This window comes from Sorex fumeus, unplaced genomic scaffold, assembly GCF_029834395.1.
Source record: "Sorex fumeus unplaced genomic scaffold, SorFum_2.1 ptg000199l, whole genome shotgun sequence".
Classification (NCBI taxonomy): Eukaryota; Metazoa; Chordata; class Mammalia; order Eulipotyphla; family Soricidae; genus Sorex; species Sorex fumeus.
The window spans coordinates 1,462,365-1,486,907 of record NW_026606256.1 but is presented as its reverse complement, the minus strand read 5'-3'; the positions used below and the strand labels follow the sequence as shown (position 1 = coordinate 1,486,907).

The following is a 24,543-nucleotide window of genomic DNA, read 5'->3' as shown; positions in this document are numbered from 1 at the left end:
TTCTGGAAGGACACGGAGCACATTTCCTTGATCCTCTGGGAAATAAAACCTAGGCGGGGCCACCCAGACCCAGGGTTCCCAGCTGCCCCCTGGCCTCCTCGCTGCCCACAGAGGTGCTCGTGGGCTCCACATTCCTCCCATCCCTGCCGTGGACTCGCCTCACACATGTCCCCACTGACCACACAATCCAGGACTCCCCGGAGACCCCAGGCCAGTCCCTCCGGCCTCCCGAAGGAAGCCTCAAGGGCTGTGGGGCAAGCGGGGGCAGGGGGCAACTGTGTGTGTGTTGGGGGGGCAAAGGCAGGTCCCAGGCAGGGTGCAGAGATTCAACGGGCACCTATGCGGGCAGGGGCATGGCCAGGCCAGGTGGTGCCCAAGGGTGGGGGCAGCAGGTGATGGGCAAGTGCCGGGTTTGCAGGGGGACTGCGGGGAGGGGAAGGGGCTGGGCTTGCAGAGCAGGCTGGGGGAGAGACAGTCCACAGGCCGGGGAGTGTTGGCAGGGTACCACTCCAGCGAGCCCACTGGCGGAAGCGCCCAGAAGGCGGCCAGGGGCCTGGTCTCTGTGATCTGGGGACAGAGGAAGGGCCTGGTGCTGAGACAAGGCTGACCCCTGTCACATCCCAAACACCCTGAAGTGAGGGCTGGAGAGATAGCACAGCGGGTAGGGCATTTGCCTTGCACGCGGCTGATCCGGGTTCAATTCCCAGCATCCCATAAGGTCCCCTGAGCACCTCCAGGAGTAACTCCTGAGTGCAGAGCCAGGAGGAACCCCTGTGCATCGCCAGGTGTGACCCTCCCCCAAAAAAGCCAAACAAAACAAAACAAAACAAACACCCTGAAGTGGGGTTGATTTTTGTTTTGTGTTTTTGGGGGTCACTCCTGGTGGTGCTGGGGATGGCCACTGGGTGGAACCCGGGGTCCCTGCATGCACAGCCTCTGTGCTGTCTCCCAGCCCTGAGGTGTGCTCCAAGGGCCCAAGGTGGGCCAGGGAGTTCTGAGGATGGGGGTGTGGAGAGGGAGGGGGAGGTTGTTGCCAGCTGCCTGAGCTGTGGGTGCAGCCCCACAGTAGATGTCACGACTTACACCGAGAGATGTTTCTAAGTGAATGGTTCTATCAGGAAATGCTCCATTTCTGCCCCTCTATGTGACATCACGGAGAAGTTTCTCAGGCCAGAGCGGGAGGGGGGGCAGCGGCTGAAGCACTTGCCTGCCGCAGCTTTAACAACAGTCTGAACCCCTGCACCGCACAGGGCCCCCGGGCACTGTCTGGACTGACCCTGGGCACTGCCAGGTGAGAACGAAGCCCTTGAAGGGGGTGCTGGATGGATTGAGGGCGGCAGAAAAGACCCCCATGTGCTGCTGAGAAGATACAGCTGCGGGGGGGGAGGTGCCAGGAAGGATCCCCGAATGGGGAGGGGAGCCCCAGGTGCCTGGAGGATGAGCCTGTCCACGCAGCAGAAGGGGGTGTCCCCCACGGAGGACAGCCCGTCCCACCCTGGCTCAGCCCCGTGGGGCGCCTCTCAATTCACAGTTTACACTGGAGCTTGCAAGGACAAGGAAGTGTTTTATTTATTTATAACAAAAACAGTTGTAACCTAATTCTCCCCTTTCAAAACAGAACCCCATAAACACACAAAGCAATCTCTATTTGCCAGACGGGCAAGGGGTGGGACTGGGCAGGCGGCCAGGGCGAAGCCAGTGAGAACCCCCGACGGCTTTTGGAAACCACAGCGCGTGGGGACTTGTCACTGGGGACACTGCTGCTGCCCAGCACAAAATCAGGAAACAGGACCCAGCACCTGTGAAAATGTGGGGCCTCGGGGTGGGCCCCTCGTGGCCCTGTGCAGTGTGGGGGCTCCTGCCACGAAGCTGTTGGTCCCCCCAGGAATGCAGACGCCAACAGCCTGGCGCCACGCAGCTCCGAGGGCTCTGATGAACCTGTGGACCAAACAGAGGAGTTGCACAGTTGGGTGTCCCTGAGGGTGCTGGTTGTCTCAGGCCGTGCCACAGCTTGGTGCCCCTCAGACCATGAGGGGAGGCCCGGGGTCCCTGGTGAGGTCCCCTGCATTCTACAGACCTTGCGTGGAGTCAGGGGGAGGCCACAGCCCAAGAGCTGCCCCCATGGGCACGCCTTTGCAGTAGCACAGCCTGGGAGACACTCCCACAGCCCGTCAGCGATGGGGGATTCTGACTGTGCTGACCCCAAGGGCAGAAGACCGGTGAGGCACCCGGCAGGAAGGGGTTGGATGCCCCCAGGCCTGCTGCCCCCAGTTGGTCATGAAGGAGGGACAGATTCAAGCTGCCACACTATTTGTGAGCTGACAGGCACTGAGAAGCTGGTGGCAGCGTCACCCAGGCGTGGGCAGGACTCGTGGAGAGCCAGGGCTGGTCTGAGCATCTGGCAATGGACAGGGGGCTGGAAACGGTCCCCACCTCCCGCCAGCCTGCGGTCCCTGCGGTGCCCAGCAAAGTGAGGCAGGGATGTGGCCTCGCACAGGAGCCGACGCCCCACGGACTCTCCGGAAATGAGGGAGGAGTGGGAGAGGCCGCAGGACAGCGGGAGGGCACCGGCCCTGTACCCGCTGACCCGGATCTGATCCCCAGCAGCCCAAACGGTCCCCTAAGCCCCACAGGGTGGGATCTCAGAGCACCTCCAGGTGTGGCCCCCTTAGCCCCCAAATGAGGCAGGTGTGGTGTCGTAGAAACCCCCAAAGCATCAAATGTTACAAACAGCCCCTTGACCCATGGGGGAAATGGCATATCCCAGTATTTGAATATCTACCAGAAGCCCTCTCTGGAGGGCACCGGGAACTGGCCGTGGGCACTGGGAGAGTGGATGGCCAGGCAACTGCCCTTCATGCCTGTGCCCTGACACTCAGCACGGCCTGCACAGCCACCAGCAAAACCTTTGGAGCAGGGGGAGGCTGAGATGGGGCTCGGGGGAGGCTGTCTGGGACAGGGTAGGGGAGTTAGGGCAGAGTTGGGGGGAGGCTGTCTGGGATGGGGCAGGGGGGAGGCTGAAGCAGGGTAGGGGGAGTTGGGGCAGAGATGCGGGGAGGCTGTCTGGGACGGGGCAGGGGGAGGCCGAGACGGGGCAGGGGAGGCTGTCAAGGATGGACCTGAAGAACCCATCGCCACCCCACTTTCCTGCTGCCTTTGGAAGTGGCCGTGGCAAAATGGAGAGTCAGCAAGTGAGGGGAACAGACCATCGAGCCTGTCCCAGGAGGCGACAGAGAAATATATCCCACACCTGTCCCTATTCCTGGGCCCCCCTTCCCAGGGGTGAGACTCGGGGAAGGGCGGGAACCTCCAAGCTGAAAACGAGCGCTCAGTCCCCGCTCCAGGTGGGAGGGTTCCGGCCCCCCCAGGTGAGAGAAGGCACCGAAATTGGCATCCCAGCGATCACAGAGCACCAGGCAGAGCCCCGTGGTCGTGCGATTCGGGGGAAGAACTGGGGGACAGAGGCCGAGGTACAGACTGCACAGGGCCACCTTGGGCACTGAGAAGAAGCTGGGGCCAAACCCAGCCAGGCAGCACCTGACAGCCCCGTAATCAGACTGAGAATGAGCGTAATCAAAGAAGAGTGTGAAAATGTAACTGAGAAGCTGGGAGGGACACGGGGGCGGGGGGGGGGGGCTAAGGGGGGTAGACAGTGCCGTGGGAGGGGGGCTCGGGGCGGGGGAGCAGGGAGGGAGCATTGGGGCTGAAACCTGAGGAGCAGGGCGGGCAGCGGGTGCAGGGGCTCCCATGCCTCATACCAGCCTCACGCCAGCCGGTCCCTGGTCCGCAAAGGGGAGTGGCCGGTGGGGCTCAGCCTTCGTTGTCCTGGAGCAGGTGACAGGAAGGACGGGGCAGGGACAGGCCCCTCCAGTGCCAGCCTCCTCCCCAGCCCCAGAGAACGTCCCCACAATTCGCAAAAGGGACGCTGTGAGTCTGCCAAGAGCCTACTACATGGGGTGGGGGGAGGGGCCAGCCTGGCCAAGCCGATGTGGTTTGGGGGGGCCTCACCTGGCATGGTGCTGAGGGATGACAGGGGCGATGGGCCCGAGCTCGAGTCTCCCCCACAAACCACATCCTCTAGCCCCGGCCCCAGCGCCTTGGCAGTGCAGAGAGCAGGAGGAGGAAGGAGGACCCAGCGGGCAGGACCCCGGGAAGCTCTGCCCCGGCCCGGCGGGTACAGGTGGCGAAGGGCACAGCCAGGCCCGAGGCCCCTGGCGGACGACAGCCGGAGGAGAGGCTGCCCAGGGGGGCATGGACGCCGCCTCACAGCTGTGCCCTCGGCTCACACTTGAAAGGCGCCGGGCAGTGTCCGGGGACCGGTGGGGCGGGGTGGGGGGTTGTCATGGGAGGCGGCACCAAAGCAGGCCCGGGACCCCAGAGAGCAGGACTCAGCCCTTCCTGCTTCTCCTTCAGCCCTTAGCTCTTAGCCTGCACCCCGGATTCTCTCGGCTGAGCCCCCCCAGACTTGCGGAGAGCAGCCCCAGCTGATGGCCACAGGGGCCGTCTCCACCCCAGACCCTCCGCCGGGGCGTGGAGGGGCCCCTTCAAACTGAGCACCCCCCCACCCCCCACGACGGGAGGGGCCGTGGCCCAGGCCAGGGAATGCGCTGGGCGCCCTCCCGGGCCCGCGGCTCAGGAAGCCGGAGCTATTTCCAGTCACACAACAAAGGGGCGACTCCCGAGCCAGGGCTGGGCAGAGGCATTGCTCGGAATCCGGGGATCAAGGCTGGGGGCCGGGGCCTCCTCTGACCCCAGGGGAATGCGGGGCTGGCTGGGTGCCCACCCCGCCCGCCCGAGAGTGCAGGTTTGTTCCCGGGGAGGGAGAGACAGTCAGTGGACCCGGGACAATGGTCACCAAACCCCGCTGACTTGGGGACTCAGGGCCATGGGACGATCTCCCCTCTCTGGACAAAGGGACCACACAGCCTCCTGGCTGTCCCTGGCACAGTGGGGGATGGTCTGCTCCCCCCCGCGGCTGCCTGGGCCCCGACAACCATCTCGGAAGCACCTTCCCAGAGGCTGAACAAACAGCTCCAAACTTCCTTTAAACTTCTTTTCCTTGGGGAATGGGAGGCATCCGGCGGTACCCAGAGATCCCTCCCAGCCCAGCCCCTGGACCAGCTCCCTGGCCAGTCCCAAGAGAGAGCCCCTGTCCTGTGCACGCAGGTGCAAGAGGGTCTCCCCAGGAAGGGGGGCGGCCCCTCGGCACAACAGCCCTGTCACACAAAACCTGGTCCTCGCTCTGCAGAAAGTAGGCGAGGGTTGGGGGACCTTGCTCGGCCAGGGCAGGCAGGTCAGGCCCGCTGCAGCTCCAAGCACATGGGGGTGACGCCTCATCTCGATACATCCCCAGGGTCACCTGGGGGTGCTGCTCATGCTGGGCAGTAGGGCCCAGAGCAGCTGCTCTCAACCACAGGTGGGAGCTGAGTACCGGGCCGGGGTGGGGGAGGGCTGGAGACCATCACAGCCCCAGCCCTGCACACATCTACATGGAGCTGATAGTCTGCACGCACCTCGGGCTTTGTGCCAAGCATCTCAACAAATGGCCGGAAGGGCCACCAGGCAGCGCTGGGGGTGGCTGGCCATCTCGCAGGTGTCTCCTGCACCCCAGCACACACAGTGGGGGCGCTGTCCATGGTGATCACGAAGCATGGGCAGGTGCTGGGGCCCACAAGGCATGCCACAGGAGACCACAAGGAGGAGAGATGCGCTGGCAAAGGGAACCCCCGGGCTCTTGCCTGGGGAGGCCAAGGCACCCGCCAGACCTCTGTGCTGGGGCCTGGACTCTGTCCCCAGGGCCACTAGAAAGCTTCTCTTTCATTAAAAATAATGGAAGAGGCTGGAACGATAGTACAATGGGGAGGGCACTTGCCTTGCATGCAGCCGACCTGGGTTTGACCCGCATCATAGATGGTCCCCCGGGCCCTGCCAGGAGTGATCCCTGAGCAGAGTCAGGAATAAGTCCTGGACACTGCTAGGTGTGGCCCCCAAACAAACACAAAAAGATCCAAAGGCCTCTCCTGCCATAGCTCTTAGAGCTCAGCCCTCCTGCTAGCCTGTGCCGAGCGAGGTGCCAGACTGGGTGTCTGCACTGGGGCGCCTGAGTTCCCAAGACCCCATCTGTCCTTAAACCAGTCACCAGGACGTGAGTTAGCCCCAACATCTCCGCACACAGGCTGGAGACAGGCTTCACCCACCTTCCAGGGGACCACTTGGGGGTTCCCAGGGAGTCAGGTGGCTCATGACCAGCACGCTGCACACGTGCGGCCGTCGCAGCCCTGGCGGATGCAGGGGGGATCTTCAGCCGAAAGCGCCCTCCTGAGCACGTCACAGGACAGCGCCGAGGCAGGGTCACCCCCACCCCAGGACTGGCGGTCGGGAGGGCGTATCAGGGCAGCAGTGCTCGGAAGCCCAGCCTGAGCGCCACCGGGAAGGCCCCGTTCCTCCCGCCTGCCAGGGGCCCCAGGGGACAACAAAGAGCCGGGCTTGGCTGGGTGGGAACAGCTGTCACTCGACCGAGCTGTCCCCGGAGTCAGGGGGATGAAGGGGACCGCGGGACAGGGGGCAATGGGCCTTTCCACTGCTCCCAGCACCTGGGCGAGCTGGGGTCATGGGGGCGCCTTATCACTGGCCGCCCCGCAGCTGCTGGCCGGCACCCCATCCCCCACGTCCCCGCTGACCTTCTCCCGACGGAACTGACTTATCTCCCGGCCAAGCAGGTGCTGGTGCAGGTGATTCGATTTCCACTGACCTTCCTCAGTATCAGCCCCGGGGGAGGGGGCTCGGCACTCAGGCCCATGGGTTCCCCGGGAGGGTGGGGCTCCAACAGCAGGCCAGGAGCTGCCACCTCAGGGGAGGGAGGGGCGGGGGCACGGGATTCAAGAAGAGCCCAGACAGGAGCCCACTGGGGTGCTGGGACTCCGGGGTGGGGGGCAGCAGTCAGGGGTGCCTTCTGTCCTTCTGTTTGTTTTCTTGTGACAAACTTGGGGGACAGAGTGGCCCCTCGGGAGACCCCACACTCCTGTCCGGGAGGGAGGGAGGAAGATCATGGATCCCCACCTAACACCCCAAGACCCCAGCTCTGCACCCTGTGTCCACACGTCGCTGGGGAGCTTCTAGCCCTTCCGCTCCATCAGGGAAGCCACCACCTCCTCCCACGGCCGGAAGGTGGCCCCTGCGATACCTTCAGTTTTCTGCCACGCGAGGGCGGTGGCTGGCCGGGGCAAACATGCGGTGGCACATGGCCTTCTCCTCGTCCACGTAGTCCTGGTAGCAGCTGCGGGAGAGGCGGCAGCTCAGGCGGGCGGGAAGCGCCACCTGGTGGCCACAACGGAAGCCGTACACAGCCCCCCTCCACACACACACCTCTCGCAGCACTAGCGTGGGGCCCTGGGGTCCCAGGCTGGGGCTGGCCCAGGATCCTCCCACTCAGGGGCCCCTGACAACAGATTTTTTTGCCAATCAAAGGTGTATTTTTGGGGCTGGAGCAATAGCACAGAGAACAGGGCATTTGCCTTGCACGCGGCCAACCCGGGTTCGATCCCCAGCATCCCATATGGTCCACTGCCAGGAGTGATTCTTGAGTGCAGAGCCAGGAATGAGCCCTGTGCATTGCTGGGTGTGACCCAAAAAGCAAAAAAAAAGTGTATTTTTTTCTTTTGAGTTTTGGGTCACACCAGCGATTCTCAGGGAACACTCCTGGTGGGATTCAGGGGGCCCATGGAGTGTGGGGACTGAACCTCGGTGTACCACTAGCAAGGCCAGTACCTACCCCGCTGTGCTGCTGCTCCCCCAAGAGTGCCCCATTCTCCAGGGCACCTCTGCAGGAGTGAGTTCGAACTGGGCCCGCTCTGCAGCCACGTAAGAGTCCTTAGAGGCTCTCAGGTGGTGGCATAGAGCGACTGAAGAACAAGGAACTTGAGCTGGGCGCACCTCTGAGGGGTGTCCTTGCTGAGCCCAGGGGGACAGGAGGATGCTTTTCCCCCCTCTCAGGGGGAGCCACACTGAGCACTTCACCCAGCCGCCTCCAGGGGGCACTGCTAGCTCACGCAGCACATCCCAGGCCTGCACCATTCGGGGGTCCCTCACCTGGCCAGTTTCCGCAGCTCGTTGTTGATGTCGTGGTTGAAGGGCTGCTCCTTCTGCGCGCGAACCAGGAAGTCCCGGGCTTTCTGGTACTCGGTCATGAGGAGACAGGCCTGTGGGCACAGAGCTTCCCTGGCACCGCCGCCGGCTGGCCGGCGTCCACCTATGCTGTCCCCGCTCACCTGCCCGCCGGGCCAGTGCCTGCCCGCAGTGCCTGCTCACCTGCCCGCAGCGGAACAGGGCCTTGGCATTTCTGTGATCGATGATCAGCGCCTGCTCCCCGTAGCGCAGGGCCATGGGGGGCCGCTCCAGCTTCAGGTACGTGAAGGACAGATTCAGGAGGACCAGCAGCTTGGCTGCCTCCACCAGGTGCTGCTCGTCGGGGGGCGCCAAGCGCCGGTGCAGGAGCAGGAGGGCCTGCAGGGGAGGTATGCAGAAACCACAGACACACATGCACACAGCTCAGCAGGGCACGTTTCCCACTGCCGCACTAAGGAAACCCCCAGAAGGTCAGCCTGAGGGTGGAAGCCAGTACAGTGCTCCACCCGAGTCCTCCCCCAAGCCCATGGCCGGGGGTCTCTTCAGGACCCTTTCCAGCACCCACAGCCTCCATACCCGTTTGTATCGTGTTTTGGCATCGTAGAAGCGGTTCTGGCGGAAGAGATAGTTGCCGAACTCCCGCTCGGTGCCCGCCACCTTCAGGACCTTCTGGAGTGGGAACTGGTCTTGCTGCTCCTGAGGGTCAGGGGGAAGACACCAGTGCCCCGGGGCTGCCATCCCAGGGCCTACCTGCTCCCCGCGTCCCTGCAGGGTAGACCTGTCCACTCCAGCTCCACACGGCACCTCAGAATCTCCCACACTGCTCTCTCCATTGGTGCTGGGGCGGGGTGTGAGGGGGACATCCACAGGGGGCTGCAGGGTGATGCAGTGCTGGGGGCCAGCATGCAAAGCCCCTGCCCCAGGGCTCGCTGCATTCGTGTATTCTCTGGTTTTGAGGCCACAGTTGCCAATCCACAGGGGTTGCTCCCCAGTGGTTCTTGGGGGTCAGGTGGTTCTGGGATCAAACCCAGTGTCCTGCAGACATCTCTGCAGACATCCTGGCCGCACCCGGGGGCCCTGAATCAGAGCACCAGAGGCACACCCTGGAACTGTGAGACCAACCATGAGACCCGAAATCCCCAATGGAGGAGCCAAGTGGGACGGGCTTGACCGCCCCCCCCCCCCCATATCCAGGAGCCCTGGAGGGAAGGGGACAGACAGTGATCCCCAAACAGCTCTTGCATGCCTAAGGCCTGGGTTCAATTCCCAGCGCTGCTAAAAGTAAAAACTTTGAATAGGGCCCCTAGCAACCCTGGCCTGCAGGGCCCACACCAAACCCGCGCCCACTCACGGCCGACAAGGCGCAGAACTTGTCCGACTCGGCCGAGTCCAGGAAGTCCAGCAGCTCGATCTCGAAGAGGACAGTGGTGTTGGGGGGAATGAGCGGGGGGCAGCCCAGTGCCCCGTAGGCGTAGGTGGGCGTGAAGAGAAACCGGGCCAGCTCCCCGCGGCGCATGCTCAGGAGACCCAGCTCCATGCCCCACAGCGTGATGTCTGCAAAGTGGCGAGGCGGGCGCTGGGGGCCGCCTGCTGGACACTCCCCCATCCGCCCAGCCCGGCTACCCCCACCGCCCGTGGACGCCGCCGCCCCGAACTGCTCTGGGGGTGGACAGATGCCATCCGGGCCCGCTCCGCCTCCCATTCAGACCCGGGGGGCGACTGAGGCCAGAAACTGGGACCGCTCTGGAGCGCTCACGCTCTGCTCGGAGCCGGCTCCTCGCAGGGACCCCGTAGCATAACGCGGCCCACTGGGAGCCCCCCCCCCAACCTCATGCCAGTGCCAAGGGCTCGGCTCTGCAGGGAGTTGCTCGCGGTGGCCCCCTGTTCCCAGCCCCGTTCTCACGCACCCTCTCCCAGCTTCATGAGTCGCGGCGTTTTCCGGTAGCAATTCGAGTCGAAAGGCTTGTCCATGTGCTCCAGGTATCCGGAATATTTCACTGGGGTGGGTGGGGCAGAGCAGTCACCCACACCTCCCCCCGGGGAGTCGGGCGCCGCTTTCTCTGCAAACCCCGAGGCTAGCAGAGCACTGTGAGCCTTCGAAAGCGTCCACACTGCTCAAAGCAGGGCACTCCCCCGCCCCCAACAACAGCAGGACAGAAATTTGCAGCCACCCACCCCCGGGGCGGTAACTCCGCAAGCTCGCCTGCACCCCCTTACCCAGCACCGAGGCATCGGGGGCCACCAGCTCCCCGACACCCTCCCGGATGACATCCTTCAGCACGCCTCGGTCCCCCGAAATGTCCAGCATCCTCTGACTTAACATCTGGTACGGCGACTTGGGGGGGGGATGGGAGAGACGGTGCACCTCAGCGCCCGCTAATGGCACCCCAGCACTGCCCCGCCCGCGCGGGCCCTCTCGGGTTGGGGGCGCTGTGTGGCCTTGCGGGACTCCCGCACCCCCTGTCTACACCCGCACTGCCCGGCTCTCTGCCGGGCTTCCCAGTCCTCGGCTCGCTGTCATCCCGGGAGTTCCGGAAGGCCACGACACCCCCTCCCTCTTCACCTTGCAGCCTGCCCCCCAAGGTGGCATTCTGTTCTCGGGCCGCGAGGAGCTGCTCATGCCTCTTCCAACGGCCCGCAACGGTCCTCGGTCCTCGAGCGCGCTAGAACCAGGGAGCGCAGGGCACGTGGCCTGGTGGGGGTGGGGCGGGGCGGCATGGGCGGGGACAAGGTGGTGTGGGCGGGGGAGTGGGCGGAGCAAGCCGGCGGGGCGGGGCGGGGCGGGGCGGGGCGGGGCGGGGCGAGCCGGAGGAAGCAGGGCGGTGTGGGGGGCGGGGTAGCTGGAGTGGGGGCGGGGTGGGCGGGCGCAGGGCGACGGGGGCGGGGCCACAGTTTAAATGTTGTAGTGGGCTCAGGTGGTGGCGTGGACTTGGCCGCGTGGAGGGACCACCAGAGGAAGGGGTTCAGCTGTGGGGCAAGATGGGCCCGTGGCTGCGGCCCAGAGATGGGTCACGTGGGTCATACGGCGCCTGCCCCCAGCAGGGTAAGTCACGTGGCTCCCGCTTCCCGCACGTTTGGAGCATTGGCAGGAGGCGGGAGCACAGGGCGGCCCACGTGAGCCTGTATGGAGGCCCACCCTGGTGGGGCACGTAGGGATGGGCGTGGCCTTTCGGCACAAGCCCCTCTTCCTCCTCCCCTCCTTCCTCCTCGCCTCGGAACTGAACTTTCCACCCCTTTTTGTTAACTTTCAGTTATATGAGGTGTTTTAGTTTTGGTGATGCTCAGGCTCTGCTCCTGTCTCTGTGCTCAGGGATCACTCCTAGCGGGCTCCGGAGACCCTCTGGGGTGCTGGGGATGAAACCCTGTCAGCCGTGTGCAAGGCAGGCGACTGCCTACCCGCTGTGCTCTTTCTCTAACCCTTTTTTTGGGGGGGGGGTCCTTTTCTTCCCTTTTTTCCTTTTGGTCTGGTTTTGGGATCACACCTGACTGTGCTCAAGACTTACTTCTGGCTCTGTGCCCCCGGTCACTCCTGGTGGTGCTTGGGTGATCCTAGGGGTCAGCCTCATGCTGGGCAAGTGCCTTCACTGCTGTACTGGCTTTCTGGGCCCTGGACCAGCTCTCCTCAAAGCCAAGGGCCCGCCCCAAGTTCAGGGGCACAGCAAAGCACTCACAGCCGCTTCCTCTCTCTCAACCCCGTGGTTGGCTTCCCGTTGCTCCCTTACCATTTCGTGAAATCACCTGGCATTTGCTCTGACCGTCTCCAACCCCAGGCTCCAACCAGGTGACCCAGTTCTCTGATCACGTGACCCACATTCTGGTCACTCGATTCCCAAGTTGCCAGAGCCCAGCTCAGTGATGCAGGGTGAGGGAGCGAGCCCATGGAACACACTTGTAAGCAAAATTGAGGATTCCTTATTAACCTGCAGAGGGGCCGCCGAGCTTGAGAGCCAGCGTATCAGCGCAATGAGCAGCCCCCAACTCAAGTCAGGCAAGATGTTAAAACATCCCTTATCACATTCTGCTTGGCTGCATCACTCAGCTTTCTCTTCAGCAAGGAAGCAAAAATTTTTAGTATAGAAGCCAGAGATGTCTGTGGTTAGCCTTGAACGGTTAAAACAGTGTTCTCTTGGGCAGCTGAAAGAGCAATGTGCTGTTTTACCTAAGCACGGGTTATTCCTGGAGCATCCTTGGTCTTCGTGTGACCTTCCCCTCGGGTGGCTTGGGCCCTTGGTTCCAGCCGTGCAGCTCACTTCATTCAGACTTGCCGGCAAGGCGGATGACATAAAACAGGTCTGGGAAGGGATCTCTGCGCTCTTTAGCTAGTCTTACTGGAAGAACGTAGTGCATGGGCCGGAGAGGCAGCATGTGGGTTAAGGCTTGCATGTGGCACACCAGGCTCAATCCCTGGCACCTGAGTACAGCACCAGACTATCCCTAAGCACTGCGAGGAGGAGGAGGAGGAGGAGGAGGAGGAGGAGGAGGAGGAGAGGAGAAGAGGAGCGACTGGAGAAGTCTTAGGCCACGCAGGTCTGAGGTCTCGCATTCTGTCTTGGGTGCTGCTACACACACACACACACACACACACACACACACACTGAACGTAAGTCTGACAGCTCTGCTGTGAGCCCAGGGCCTTTGCACAGTCGCCTGTGCATGTGGACACCCCAGCTACAGGGTGTGATCCCTACAAGCCCCACAATTCAATACACACACACACACACACACACACACACACACACTCCTGTGTGAGCAGCAGAGCCAGAGATGCAAACACTGCTAAGCCGGGTGCAGGCACCCAGAAGGGAAAATGCAGTTCTGGACCCGGGAGATGGCACAGAGGGTAGCTAGGGGCTCGGAGGGTCTCCCTGACCCTGCACGGACCCAGAAGCACTGCTGGGAGTGACCCAGTGCATGGATTCAGGAGTCACCGCTGAGCACTGCCTTGTGTGTGCCCCAAAAAAGTTCAATTCCCAGCAAGCACCCTAATCGCCTGCCACCGCCATCGCTATGACAACTGCAGAGGGAAGAGACGGAGAAGCCTTGCCAGACTGGGGTCTCACTTGCCCCTGGGGTGGAGACCTGTTTGCCAGCATGGGTGCTGAGGTCTTTGGGGACCATGAGGTGCTGAGGCCTGTGGTCCCTGAGACACCCCTCCCCCACGCTGTCTTTAGCTGGTACTTTCCCACCAAACCTCTCTGTGACCATAATATTGACTCTGTCCCCTAATGCCATTGAACTTCAAAGCCTCTGAAATGCCTGATACACAGTTTCTTGTCAACTCACACCAAGGAAGGGCGGTCAGAGAGGACGAGACTGTCCCGCCTGGAATTCCCAACCAGCCACACTAACCTCTCGGGATAGGAGTCAGGGAGGAGTTGTCCCTGGCAGACATTTGATCACTGACACTGCATATGGTCCTCTGAGCGCCAGCAGGAGTGATCCCTGACCACTGCCTGGTGAGGCCCCCAAATCAGGAAGAGGGGGAGGAAGAGGTGGAAGAGGATGAAGAGTTGAGCATGGCCGAATAGTCCAGTGGGTAGGGCTGACTGGATTCGACCGCCGCGTAGCAGAATTTCCCTTGAGCTCTGTCAGTGTCCCCGGTTGCTGTCAGGAGTAAGCCCTGAGCACAGCCTGTGTGCCCCAACCCCAACAAAGAAAAAGCAGCACATGTAGGGGCACCAGGTTTGATCCCCAGCACCGCAGGGTTCCCCGAGGACTGAACTAGGTGTAGGCCCCCCCAAAGAAGAGTGAGGGAACATACGGAAAGTGCAGGTCAGGGGCTGGTGCAATAGCACAGTAGGTAGGGCGTTTGCCTTGCACGCGGCCGACCCGGGTTCGATTCCCAGCATCCCATATGGTCCCTTGAGCACCGCCAGGAGTAACTCCTAAGTGTAGAGCCAGGAGGAACCCCTGTGCATCACTGGGTGTGACCCAAAAAGCATAAAAAAAAAAAAAGAAAGTGCGGGTCAGAGAATGGTCACTAACCCCTCTGTTGAAAAGTGGCATTGCACGAAACTCCCCCACAGGGACACCCTCAAACTGCAGAGGAAAGGATGGTGCACAAAGCCACTCCTCCTGGGGGTCTCCAGTGCAGGATCCCCCCGGCCTCTCCTCTCTCCCAGCCAAGGCGGGTACCTGAGTATTGCTGTTATCAGATACGCGGGTCCCATGACTGGCCCCGTCTCCACCTGATTCTGGGTGACCTTGCGGCTGCACGGGGGTGTTGCTGGTTAAGGGGCGGAGGAACGCCGTGGGGCCCAGTAGGGTTCAGTTGCCGGCTGCCTCCCCGAGATCTCTGAGCTGCTGGTCCCTCCTGGGGAGAAGAGGTCCTGCAGATCAGGTGGGTAACACTGGCTTAGAGCCCCCTTGGGGAGAGGCTGCAGCAGGGGCTCCCCGCGCCCACCCCGGCACTTTGCTACTCCTCCAGTAGATTGATTGAGGGGACCATCCTCCCTGACTCCCCAATTCCCTACCTGGGGTTGTTTCCCAGGTAGGATTCTGCCCAAAAACTATCTGGGAGTGTCCGCAGTGAAGGCTGCCAGCCGGGGGTCTGTGAGGGCTATGGGTGGAACTCTGGGCTCCCTTGTAACTGCCCTTTGCGTGACCGCTGGCCATGCTGAGCTAACGGAGAAGGCCGAGGGTCTTTGGCATGGCTTTCCCACCCAGCTCTGGGGCTGGAGCTACCGGCACCACCAAAATCACCCCACTGGGGGTCCCCAGAGCATTTACCTGCAAGCAGAGGGAAAAACAGAGAAACATAAGATTAAGGACAGAGCATTAGTACAGCAGGGAGGGCACTTGCCTTGCACACAGATAACCTAGGTTCAATCTGCGGCATCCCATATGGTCCCCCGGAGCACCACCAAGCGTAATTTCTGAGCACAAAGTCAGGAGTGACCCCTGAGCACTGCCAGGTGTGCCGCTCACCTGCACCCCCCCCAAAAATATTTAAGACCAAGTGACTGCTGAGAAGGCTGGAGAAACTGGCAGTCTTGCCTGCACTGGGCCTCCCGCTGGAGCCCTGGCACTGGTGGGCTCCTGAGCACTGTGGGGAGCAGCTCAAGTGCCCAGACCCAGATGGTTAGGAGGACCGATTAAAAAGACAAATGTGGGGCTGGAGAGATACCACAGCGGGTAGGGCGTTTGCCTTGCACACAGCCAACCCAGGTTCGATTCCCAGCATCCCATATGGTCCCCTGAGCATCACCAGGAGTAACTCCTGAGTGCAGAGCCAGGAATAACCCCTGAGCATCGCTGGGTGTGACTCCCCCAAAAAAAGACAAATGTGGGGCTGGAGCAATAGCACAGCAGGTAGGGCATTTGGCTTGCATGCGGCTGACCTGGGTTTGGTTACTAGCATCCCATATGGTCCCCTGAGCACCGCCAAGAGTAATTCCTGAGTGCAGAGCCCTGTGCATTGCCAGGTGTGACCCAAAAAGCAAAAAAAAAAAAAAAAAAAAGATAAGACAAATGTAGGGGCTGGAGGTTCTGCAGGTAAGGTGCTTTCCTTGGACGCACCTGACCAGGGTTTGATTCCTGGAATCCCATATGGTTCCCTGAGCACTTAGTGCAGAGCCAGGAGTAAGCAGATCTGGGTTTGACCCCAAAACAAAACAAAACAAACCCAAAAGAATTGTAGAATTATATATCTCCAGGTGACCATTCCCCATGCCCCAACCCCCACCCCCACCCCCACCCTGTTCTTATTTTTGTTTCATTTGATTTTTTGATTTTGGGCCTCAGTGCTTGGCGGGTCAGGGCTGTGGGGGCCCATGAGTTCTAGGGTTTGAATCTGGGGTTCCTGCATGCAAAGTCTATGCTTCTGTCCAAGTCCTTTGTTTTAAAGATGGGGAAAATGGGGCCACAGCAATCGTACAACAGGTAGGGCACTTGCCTTGCATGAGAACACCCCATATGGTCCCTTGAACTCTCCAGGAGTGATTCCTGAGTGCAGAGTCAGGAGTTAGCCTAAAACACCGCCAAAGCACAAAAACACCAAACAAAACCAAGTGGAGGGGGTCAGGGCAATAGTATAGCAGGGAGGGTGTTTGCCTTGCACGCAGTCAACCGACCTCTATATGGTCCACCCAGCACTGCCAGGAGGATTCCTGAATGCAGAGCTGGGAATAACACCTGAGCATCGCTAGATGTGATCCCAAAAATCTAAAAAAAAAAAAAAAAAAAAAAAAAAGAACGAAAGAAAGAAATGGAGAAGGTCAAGGTGATAGGTGGTATTGCCTTTCACATGGCCCACTGGGGTTCAATACCCAGCACTCCATATGGTCCCCCCCCCAAGCCCACCTGGAGTAATTTCCTTTTTTTTTTTTTTTTTGCTTTTTGGGTCACACCTGGCGATGGCGATGCTCAGGGGTTACTCCTGGCTCCGCACACAGGAATTATTCCTGGCAGTGCTCAGGGGACCATATGGGATGCCAGGGATCGAACCCGGGTCAGCCGCCTGCGAGGCAAACACCCTCCCCTCTGTGCTAGCGCACCGGCCCCTGGAGTAATTTCTGAGCATGGAGCTAGGAGTGAGTCCAGAGCACCAAGGGCATGGTAAAAAAACAAACGTAAATAAAGATGAGGAAGCAGGAGCGGGGCCGGTGGTGGCTGGCACCGGCTCTGTCCTTCACCGCTGAATCCCCGCAGCTGCGGGTGGTGGCAGCCCATGGCCTGGCAGGTGAGCGTGTGTGAGCTGGAGGCGCGGCTGCAGTGCCCCGTCTGCCTGGAGGTCTTCACCGAGCCCCTGATGCTGCAGTGCGGCCACTCCTACTGCACGGCCTGCCTGCTGTCCCTGTCCTGCCACGCGGGCCCCGAGCTGCGCTGCCCCGTGTGCCGGCAGCTGGTGGACAGCGACAGCTGCCCACCCAACATCTCGCTGGCACGGGTGATTGAGACCCTGCGGCGGCCCCGCGACCCTGAGCCCAAGGTGTGCCCGCACCACTGGAACCCGCTCAGCCTCTTCTGCGAGAAGGACCAGGAGCTCATCTGCGGCCTCTGCGGCCTGCTGGGCCCCCACCAGCAGCACCGCGTCACGCCCGTGTCCACTGCCTACAGCCGCATGAAGGTCAGCTCCCGGCACTGCTGGGGGGGCGGGATGGCATGCCCCCCCCCGGCCCGGCGCAGATCTGGGGAGTGGGCACCCATCTGTCAGGCGGGGAGCAGTTGCTCCAGTCCCCCACCACGCCGGGCTGGGGGTCCCCATCCTCCCGGTGGGGACCATACAATCCCTAGGGTGCTTTTCTTTCCTTCTCCCTCAGCCCGCCTGCAGGCTCCAGCTCTCCTGATTGGCTCCTGAGAATCTGGGGGGCGGAGACTTTGCTTGGTTGTGGGTGTGGCCATGACTGGGTCCCCGGCGGGTGCCGGCGTTTGAACCCCAGGGCGTGAGCTAAGGCTGCAGCTGCATCCCCCAGTCCCTAGGGACGCTGTTTGTTTCCCCAGAATATCCGTGTCACCGCGGTCAGCAGGGGTCACAGTCCCAGTCAAGATGCACGATTTGGGTCTGGAGCGATAGGACAGCACGGAGGCCGCTTGCCTTGCATGCAGCCAACCTAGGTTCAATCCGGGGCATCCCTTAGGGTCCCCTGAGTGCGCCAGGAGTGATCCCTGAGCACAGAGCCAGGAGTAACCCCTGACAACACTGGGTGTGCCCCTCTCCTCCCCACTTCCCCCCACCCCCGAAAATGTGAATTTTTTGTCTCAGATCCAGCAACTCATCACTTATTTTGGGGGGGGAAGAAGAGGACAGGAAGAAGCGAGAGAGGCGTGGGTGGGCAGGTGCTGGGTGCCAGGACCCTGTGCGGGAGTGGCACCCTGCAGCACGCCGGCCTGGGGGTCGGGCCACGTGGAACGTAGCCTGTGTCACTTCACAGAGGCCACGGGAGATGCGACCCACCCCTTCTTCACATCCTTTTGCAGCTGCAGGGTCCTCGATCTGGACCAGAGAGGGGAGGGGCGACCCCCAGGGCTGCTGCCGTGGATGCTGCTAGCAGGGCGGCCACACTGTGGGCAGGAACCCACAGTGTGGGTTTGGTCAGAGGGTGCAATGGACATAGAGGCGTGTGGCAGACACATCAGCAGTGGACATGGCGCTGGGGGACCCACCCCTCAGGCTGGGTCCGACTTGGGGCCAGGGCAGCTGAGGGGATTGGGGATCCGCCCTATTGCAGAGCGTGGGGAGTTGCCTGTGATGATCTGGCCCCAGACCTCCCTGCCCACCAATCTTCCCCGGGATTCCGTCAGACACTTGCTGGGCTCAGTGCTTGAACAGTCTTCCACGCAGGGCAGGTGGGGGGGCTCGGGGTGTGGCTGGAGTTGCCCCCAGCACCTGGGGCTTACGCAGGAGCCTGCCCCAACCCTGACACAGCCTCTCGCATACCACCCCCTCCCCTGCCCCATGCACGGAACCTTCTGGACGCTCTAGTCTCTGCCCTCTGCGGGGAGGGCCCGGGAGCGTCTGAGCTGGCCCGGGGCACCAGGGGCACTGCGGGGTGTTCCTGGGCCAGCTCACAGCCACACCTCCCCCAGGAGGAGCTGGCCGCACTCCTCTCGCACCTGAAGCAGGAGCAGAAGGAGGTGGACGAGCTCATCGCCAGGCTGGTGAACAACAGGACGCGCATCATGGTGAGTGCCCGGCGCCAGCCAGCCCCTGACCTGTCCCTCTCAGGCCCACCTTCTGTGGGGGAGGGGGGAGGTGGAGAGACAGGACAACAGGGAGGGCACTTGCCCTGCACGCAGCAGACCAGGGTTCCATTCCCATATGGAAGTCTACCAGGCGCGCAAAGCCCTGCACATTGCCAGGTGTGACCACAAAACAACAACAACAAAAAAATCAAAAACCAAATCCCTGGGGCTGGAGTGATAACATAGCGGGTAGGGTGTTTGCCTGGCATGCGGCTGACCCAGGTTCGATTCCCAGCATCCCATATGGTCCCCTGAGCACTGCCAGGAGTGGTTCCTGAGTGCAAAGCCAGGAGTAACCCCTGAGCATCGCCAAGTGTGAAAAAAAAAAAAAAAACGCCGAAAAGCAAAAAAAAAAAAAAAAAAAAAACCCAAATCCCTGCAGGGGATTCCAAGTCAGCGCCAGGCCTGTCTGTGTGGGAGCGTGGGTGTCCTCCGTGCCCTTGGGGCCGAGATAACAGGGCGCCTGGTCCCTGGGTAAACACCCACAGTGTGGGCACACCTCACGCGCCCGTCTCATATCCCTGACCTTGACATGCCGAGTGGAGGGGAGTCTTGGGGACCTTGACATGCCGAGTGGAGGGGAGTCTCGGGGCACAGAACAGGGCCTGCAGGGCCCCCCCCCCCCAGTCCGAGGTTTCCCTCCCGGTGACGGAGCCAGACTCAGGGTTACGCAGGGCGTGGTTGGGGCTCACCCCCACCCGGCTCTGTTCGGCCCCTGGTGAGTTTCTGTGTGACATCAAGCAAAACGCGTGCGTGTCCCTGCACATCCGGCCTCTGGGGACAGGTGGACACCCTGGCCAGTGGCTGCTCAGTCAGGAAGGCCTGAGCTCTGGGTGCTCAGGTGTGACGCACGTCCACACTCTTCCAGAACGAGTCGGATGTGTTCGGCTGGGTGATCCGGCGTGAGTTCCAGGAGCTGCACCACCTGGTGGACGAGGAGAAGGCGCGCTGCCTGGGCAGCGTGGAGGGCCACACGCGCGGCCTGCTGGCCTCCCTGGACATGCAGCTGGAGCAGGCTCGGGGGGCTCAGGAGCGGCTGGGCCAGGCTGAGCGGGTGCTGGAGCAGTTTAATAATGAGAGCTACCACGAGTTCATCCGGGTGAGACGGATGGGCTGGGGAGACCCCTTGGCGGAGCCCGAGGCCCCTCCCCTGGCCTAACCTGACTCTCTCTCGCCTTGCAGAAGTACCACTCCTTGACCTCCAGGTAACAGGCCGGGAGGGGGCTCCAGTGGTCTCGAAGCAGCTGCCCACGTCCAGCGGGTGCTGCTGGGGTGGGGAGGTCCGGGCCCAGCAGGAGGCCTCATCCCTGTCCCTGCAACCACCTAGAGCAGAAGTGAGCCAAGGACAGGAGCCTGGGGCGGGTGGCAGAGACTGCACAGTTGACACAAGCCAGTGACAGGGTCACACACCAGAACGTTCCGTGAGTTCCCACAGTCCCATGGGTCCAGCTGCTGAAGGGAGGAGGGGGAGATGCATGGTGGGGGATAAAAGGGTTGAGCCAGGTGGCAGGCCTGAGGGGCAGCTGGACCTGTGTCTCTGTCCCAGACACCCTAGTGGTTCCAGAACATTCCCCAACCTTGCTTGGGAGGATTTTGTTTTCTCCTGTTTCCCTTCCACCTTGGGATGGTCTGGCAAGCATCACTGGTTTAAAAGAGGAGTGGGAGCAGGCATTGGCCTCAGAGATATGTGGACTCTTCGGTACCACATTCCCCTGCCCCCCCACCAGCACTGCTGGGTGTGGCCCTGGGGAAACACACCCCAAAGGGTGTGTGAGCCGAGTGCTAAGCCGGGAACCTAAGTGGCAGCATGGGGCTGGTGCCAGGGTCATGACAGAGGAAGCAATTCCCAGAGCCTGGAGGGTAATTTTGGAGCACCTCTAGGGAAAGGGGAGGTAGGGACCACCCCGAGTCAGCAGGTCTGGGCCACAAGGCACGTTACTTTGTTTTGTTTTGTTTTTGGGCCACATCTGGTGATGCTCAGGGGTTCCTCCTGGCAGGGATCAAGGGACCCTATGGGATGCTGGGGGTTGAACCTGGGTTGGCTATGCACAAGGCAAGTGCTTTCTCCACTCCAGCCCCAATAAGACACATTTTTCACTAGCTCAGGGGCAAGGTGGCTGCCCTAGCTGCTGAGTGCTGGGGGAGCGGAGTGCAGGAGAAACCCCTGGTGGGAGGCGGGGAGGCAGGATCCCCGCAGCTCCCTCACATGGAACCATCCCCCCCCCCCCCCCCAGAGCAGAGCTCCTGCAGGCACGGCCCCTGGAAGGCACTTTCAGCCCTGTCTCCTTCCGGCCAGGCCTCCACCAGGCCGACATCAAGCTGACGGTGTGGAAACGCCTCTTCCGCAAGGTGCTACCAGGTGAGTCCCCCCACATGGAGAGGGGACATGGGAGGTCATGGGGAGAGAGCAAGGGGGTGGTCCCTCCTCCCTCTGGACAGGGCAAGCATCTGCTTGGTTTCGGACCCTACCTGGCTACACTCAGGAGATACCTGGCTTACTCCTGGCAGGACTGGGGGACCATCTGGGCTGCCTGGCATTTGAACTCGGGTTGGTCATGTGCCAGCCAAGCGTCTGAGCCTACACCCTGGCTCTGGCCCCTGGAGTGGGCAGTGAGGTGTGCTTGCACTTTTGGGGTGCTAGCAAAACTAGCAGTGAGCAGAGCTCAGTCGGTTGGCTTAGCTCTGCACAGATTCTGGACAGCAAAGAGCATCCGCCTTTGGTGCGGTTCCCCAAACCCTGCAGAGCCAAGCCCGTGTTCCCAGGCTGGAGTCCCCAAACCCCCAGCCGAGCACTCTGTGCATGGGAAGGGGGAGGTCACCGGCAATCCCCCTCCAGGGAGCTGTGCTGTGCTGGCCCCTCAGGCAGATCCAGGCGAAGGCAGATGGGGTCCTGGGGTCCGCTGTGGCCTGGGACTGCTGACTCCCCTCCTGCCCAAATCTTCTCCAGCCCCAGAGTCTCTCAAGCTGGACCCCGCGACCGCCCACCCCCTGCTGGAGCTGTCCAAGGGAAACACGGTGGTGCAGTGCGGGCTGCTGGCGCAGCGGGGGGCCGGCCCGCCCGAGCGCTTCGACTACAGCACGTGCGTCCTGGCCAGCCGGGGCTTCTCGTGCGGCCGGCACTACTGGGAGGTGGTGGTGGGCAGTAAGAGCCACTGGCGCCTGGGGGTCATCAAGGGCACGGCCAGCCGCAAGGGCAAGCTGTGCAAGTCCCCGGAGCAGGGCGTGTGGCTGCTGGGCCTGAAGGAGGGCCGGGGCTATGAGGCCTTCGGCTGCCCGCGGGTGCCCCTGCCTGTCGCTGGCCATCCACACCGCATCGGCATCTACCTGCACTACGAGCGCGGGGAACTCACCTTCTTCGACGCTGACCGGCCTGATGACCTGCGGCCACTCTACACCTTCCAGGCCGACTTCCAGGGGAAGCTCTACCCCATCCTGGACACCTGCTGGCACGAGCGGGGCAGCAACTCCTTGCCCCTGGTGCTGCCCCCGCCCAGCGGGCCTGGCCGCCTTGCCCCCCCACCACCCACCAAGGAGGTGGCTGCTGGCCCGTAGGACCTGGGGCACGGGCCGCTGACCCCCAGGAGCAGACCCCTCGTCTCCTCTGCACGGGGAGGGTCTTGGAGATACTTCAGGAGACTGAGGAAAGGGCCAGAGACCTTTGTGCCCACACCAGGGCCAGGTGCCACTGTCCTTGTGCAACCCACCACGGTCCTCTCGCAGGGGCGGAGTGTCCCCTCCCCCTCACTGTGCGTCTGAAGGACAATAAACTTGACTCTGTTTCTCTCTTCCAATGGCTGCCTACCTGTCCGGGTGTTATTGTACACAGATCAATTTTGAGCTCAGGTCTTTAAAAAAGCCAGCTTGGGGGCTGGAGCAATAACACAGTGGGGAGGGCGTTGACCTTGCACACGGCAACCCGAGTTCGATTCCCAGCATCCCATATGGTCCCCTGAGCACCGCCAGGGGGTAATTCCTGAGTGCAGAGCCAGGAGGAACCCTTATGCATTGCCAGGTCTGACCCAAAATGCCAAAAAAAAAAAAAAAGTTAAAAAAAAAAGAAAAAACGAGCTCCTGCAGGGGTTGGAGCAACCGTATAGCAGGGAGGGCCTATGCCTTGCATGTGACTGGTCCGGGCTGGATCCCCGGCATCCCGTACAGTTTCCCGAGCACCACCAGGAGTGACCCCTGAGTGCAGAGCCAGGTGTCAGTCCTGAGCACTGCTGTGTGTGGCCCCAGGACAATAAAGAAATTCATGAAAAAATGCACTCCTGACAGCCACGGGGCTGGCTCAGGGCTGGCGCAAAGGTATCCCATGCAGGAAGCTGTGGCTCAGCTTCCCAGCACCTCAAATCCCTCAAACATCACTGGAGAGAGCTCCCGAACACAGAGCTGGGAGTAGGTCCCCCAGCACCACCGGTGTGACCTCAAAACTCCATCCCTCCTCATCCACAGCAGCCCAGCTTGGGGGTTGGGTTAGAGGGACAGGTGGATCTGATCTGGTCTGTGGATGGATCCCCATCAGCCCCCTGGCCGCTGCTCTACCCCCAAGAACCTTGCTAGGTGGACCCGTTCCCAGCAAGAAAATGCAGCTGTTGCAAAGCAGAAGCCAGTGGTGGCCAGACGGAGGAGAAGGAGGCCTGTGGCTGAGGGGTGGACACACTCAGCATCTCCTCAGTGCTCCTACTCTGTAGCTGATAGTGCTCTCCCTGACCTGGGGGGGGGGGGGGCACAGCAGAGCTCTTTCTCTCTCCCTCCCTCCCTCCTGCCCTCTCTCTCTCTCTCTCTCTCTCTCACACACACACACACACACACAAATACACACACGCACGCCCATTCACGTACACATGCACGGCCAAAAGGGCAAACTAAATACACGGGAAACGAGACAAATCTACAGAGCACCAAAGTATTTCTGCAGCGACTCCACCTTTGAGGAGGGGGGCTACACACAGGCCCCTGGAGAGAGCACCAGGACTGAGGAGCCACTTGGTAATGAAAATATTCAGTGGGGGCCCGGCTGGGGTGTGTGCTCTGTAAGTCAGAGTCTGCTTTGAGCCCCAGGTCCTCCCCTCAGCACTGCTGGGAGTAAATCCTGGCCGTGGGATGGGGAAAGCCCCCCAGAAATGCCAAGTGAGACACTCCTCAGCAAGATGACTAAGGTCAACACCAGCAGTGCCCTCGGGTTGAAATAATAGGTCTTTCCCACAGCATGGGCAGAAGGGCAGGGTCCCTGCCATCTTTCTTGTCTCCCCATGAGAAACCCATGGAGGGGGGGAGTCATTGTGGAGAGGAGTGTGGAGACACCGAACAGAAGGCCTTCCCAGGGACCCACAGAAAGGAAGGGGTGTGTGTGTGTGTGGGGGGGGGACTCTCAGGCCTGTCCACTTTGGTGGCTTCCTAGGTGATGCTGTTGGCTCATCTGCAGGGAGGAAGAGGCTGGCCGGGGAGGGAGGGGCCAGGGCTGAAGCTGGGAAGACAGAATCAAGCCCAATGGCCTTAGGGAAGATGCTGAGAACAGCGGAAAAGGGGCGGGCAGGGAGGGGTGGGGGGGTGTCCCTGGGGTGGGGGTGGGGACCTTCCCAACAAGCACCAAATAGGCTGAACTTTGTATTGTGGACCACAACCATCTTGTGCTGCTCAGGGATCACTCCTGAGTGTTCAGGGGGACCATAGGTGGTGCCAGGGATGGAATCTCAGCCAGCTGGATGCAGCAGGTGCTCCCCGCTGCACCAGCTC

The 24,543-nt window shown here is 61.6% G+C and overlaps 3 protein-coding genes across 3 annotated transcripts in view; 1 reads left to right on the top strand and 2 right to left on the bottom strand.

Moving 5' to 3' along the window:
* Nucleotides 1-2,814: 2,814 nt before the first annotated feature.
* Nucleotides 2,815-24,543, bottom strand: part of CCL26 (C-C motif chemokine ligand 26) — a 185,248-nt gene continuing 163,519 nt past the window's right edge. The window contains exon 4 of the mRNA XM_056108267.1: nucleotides 2,815-2,824. The gene's annotated coding sequence lies outside the window, so the exon portion shown is untranslated. The remainder of the gene's footprint in view (nucleotides 2,825-24,543) is intronic.
* On the bottom strand, nucleotides 7,186-10,453 carry FKBP6 (FKBP prolyl isomerase family member 6 (inactive)). Its single transcript, XM_056108233.1, has 7 exons — nucleotides 10,342-10,453; nucleotides 10,032-10,121; nucleotides 9,476-9,678; nucleotides 8,701-8,820; nucleotides 8,308-8,502; nucleotides 8,089-8,198; nucleotides 7,186-7,276 (listed from the first exon to the last, which is right to left on the bottom strand). Exons 1-7 carry the CDS (start codon nucleotides 10,445-10,447, stop codon nucleotides 7,186-7,188), a joined length of 915 nt encoding a protein of 304 aa, XP_055964208.1. The 5' UTR covers nucleotides 10,448-10,453.
* TRIM50 (tripartite motif containing 50) lies at nucleotides 16,793-22,359 on the top strand. The gene is made up of 6 exons (XM_056108232.1): nucleotides 16,793-17,191; nucleotides 18,652-18,747; nucleotides 19,676-19,906; nucleotides 19,990-20,012; nucleotides 21,042-21,166; nucleotides 21,755-22,359. The coding sequence occupies exons 1-6, from the start codon at nucleotides 16,793-16,795 to the stop codon at nucleotides 22,357-22,359; spliced, it is 1,479 nt and encodes a 492-aa protein (XP_055964207.1).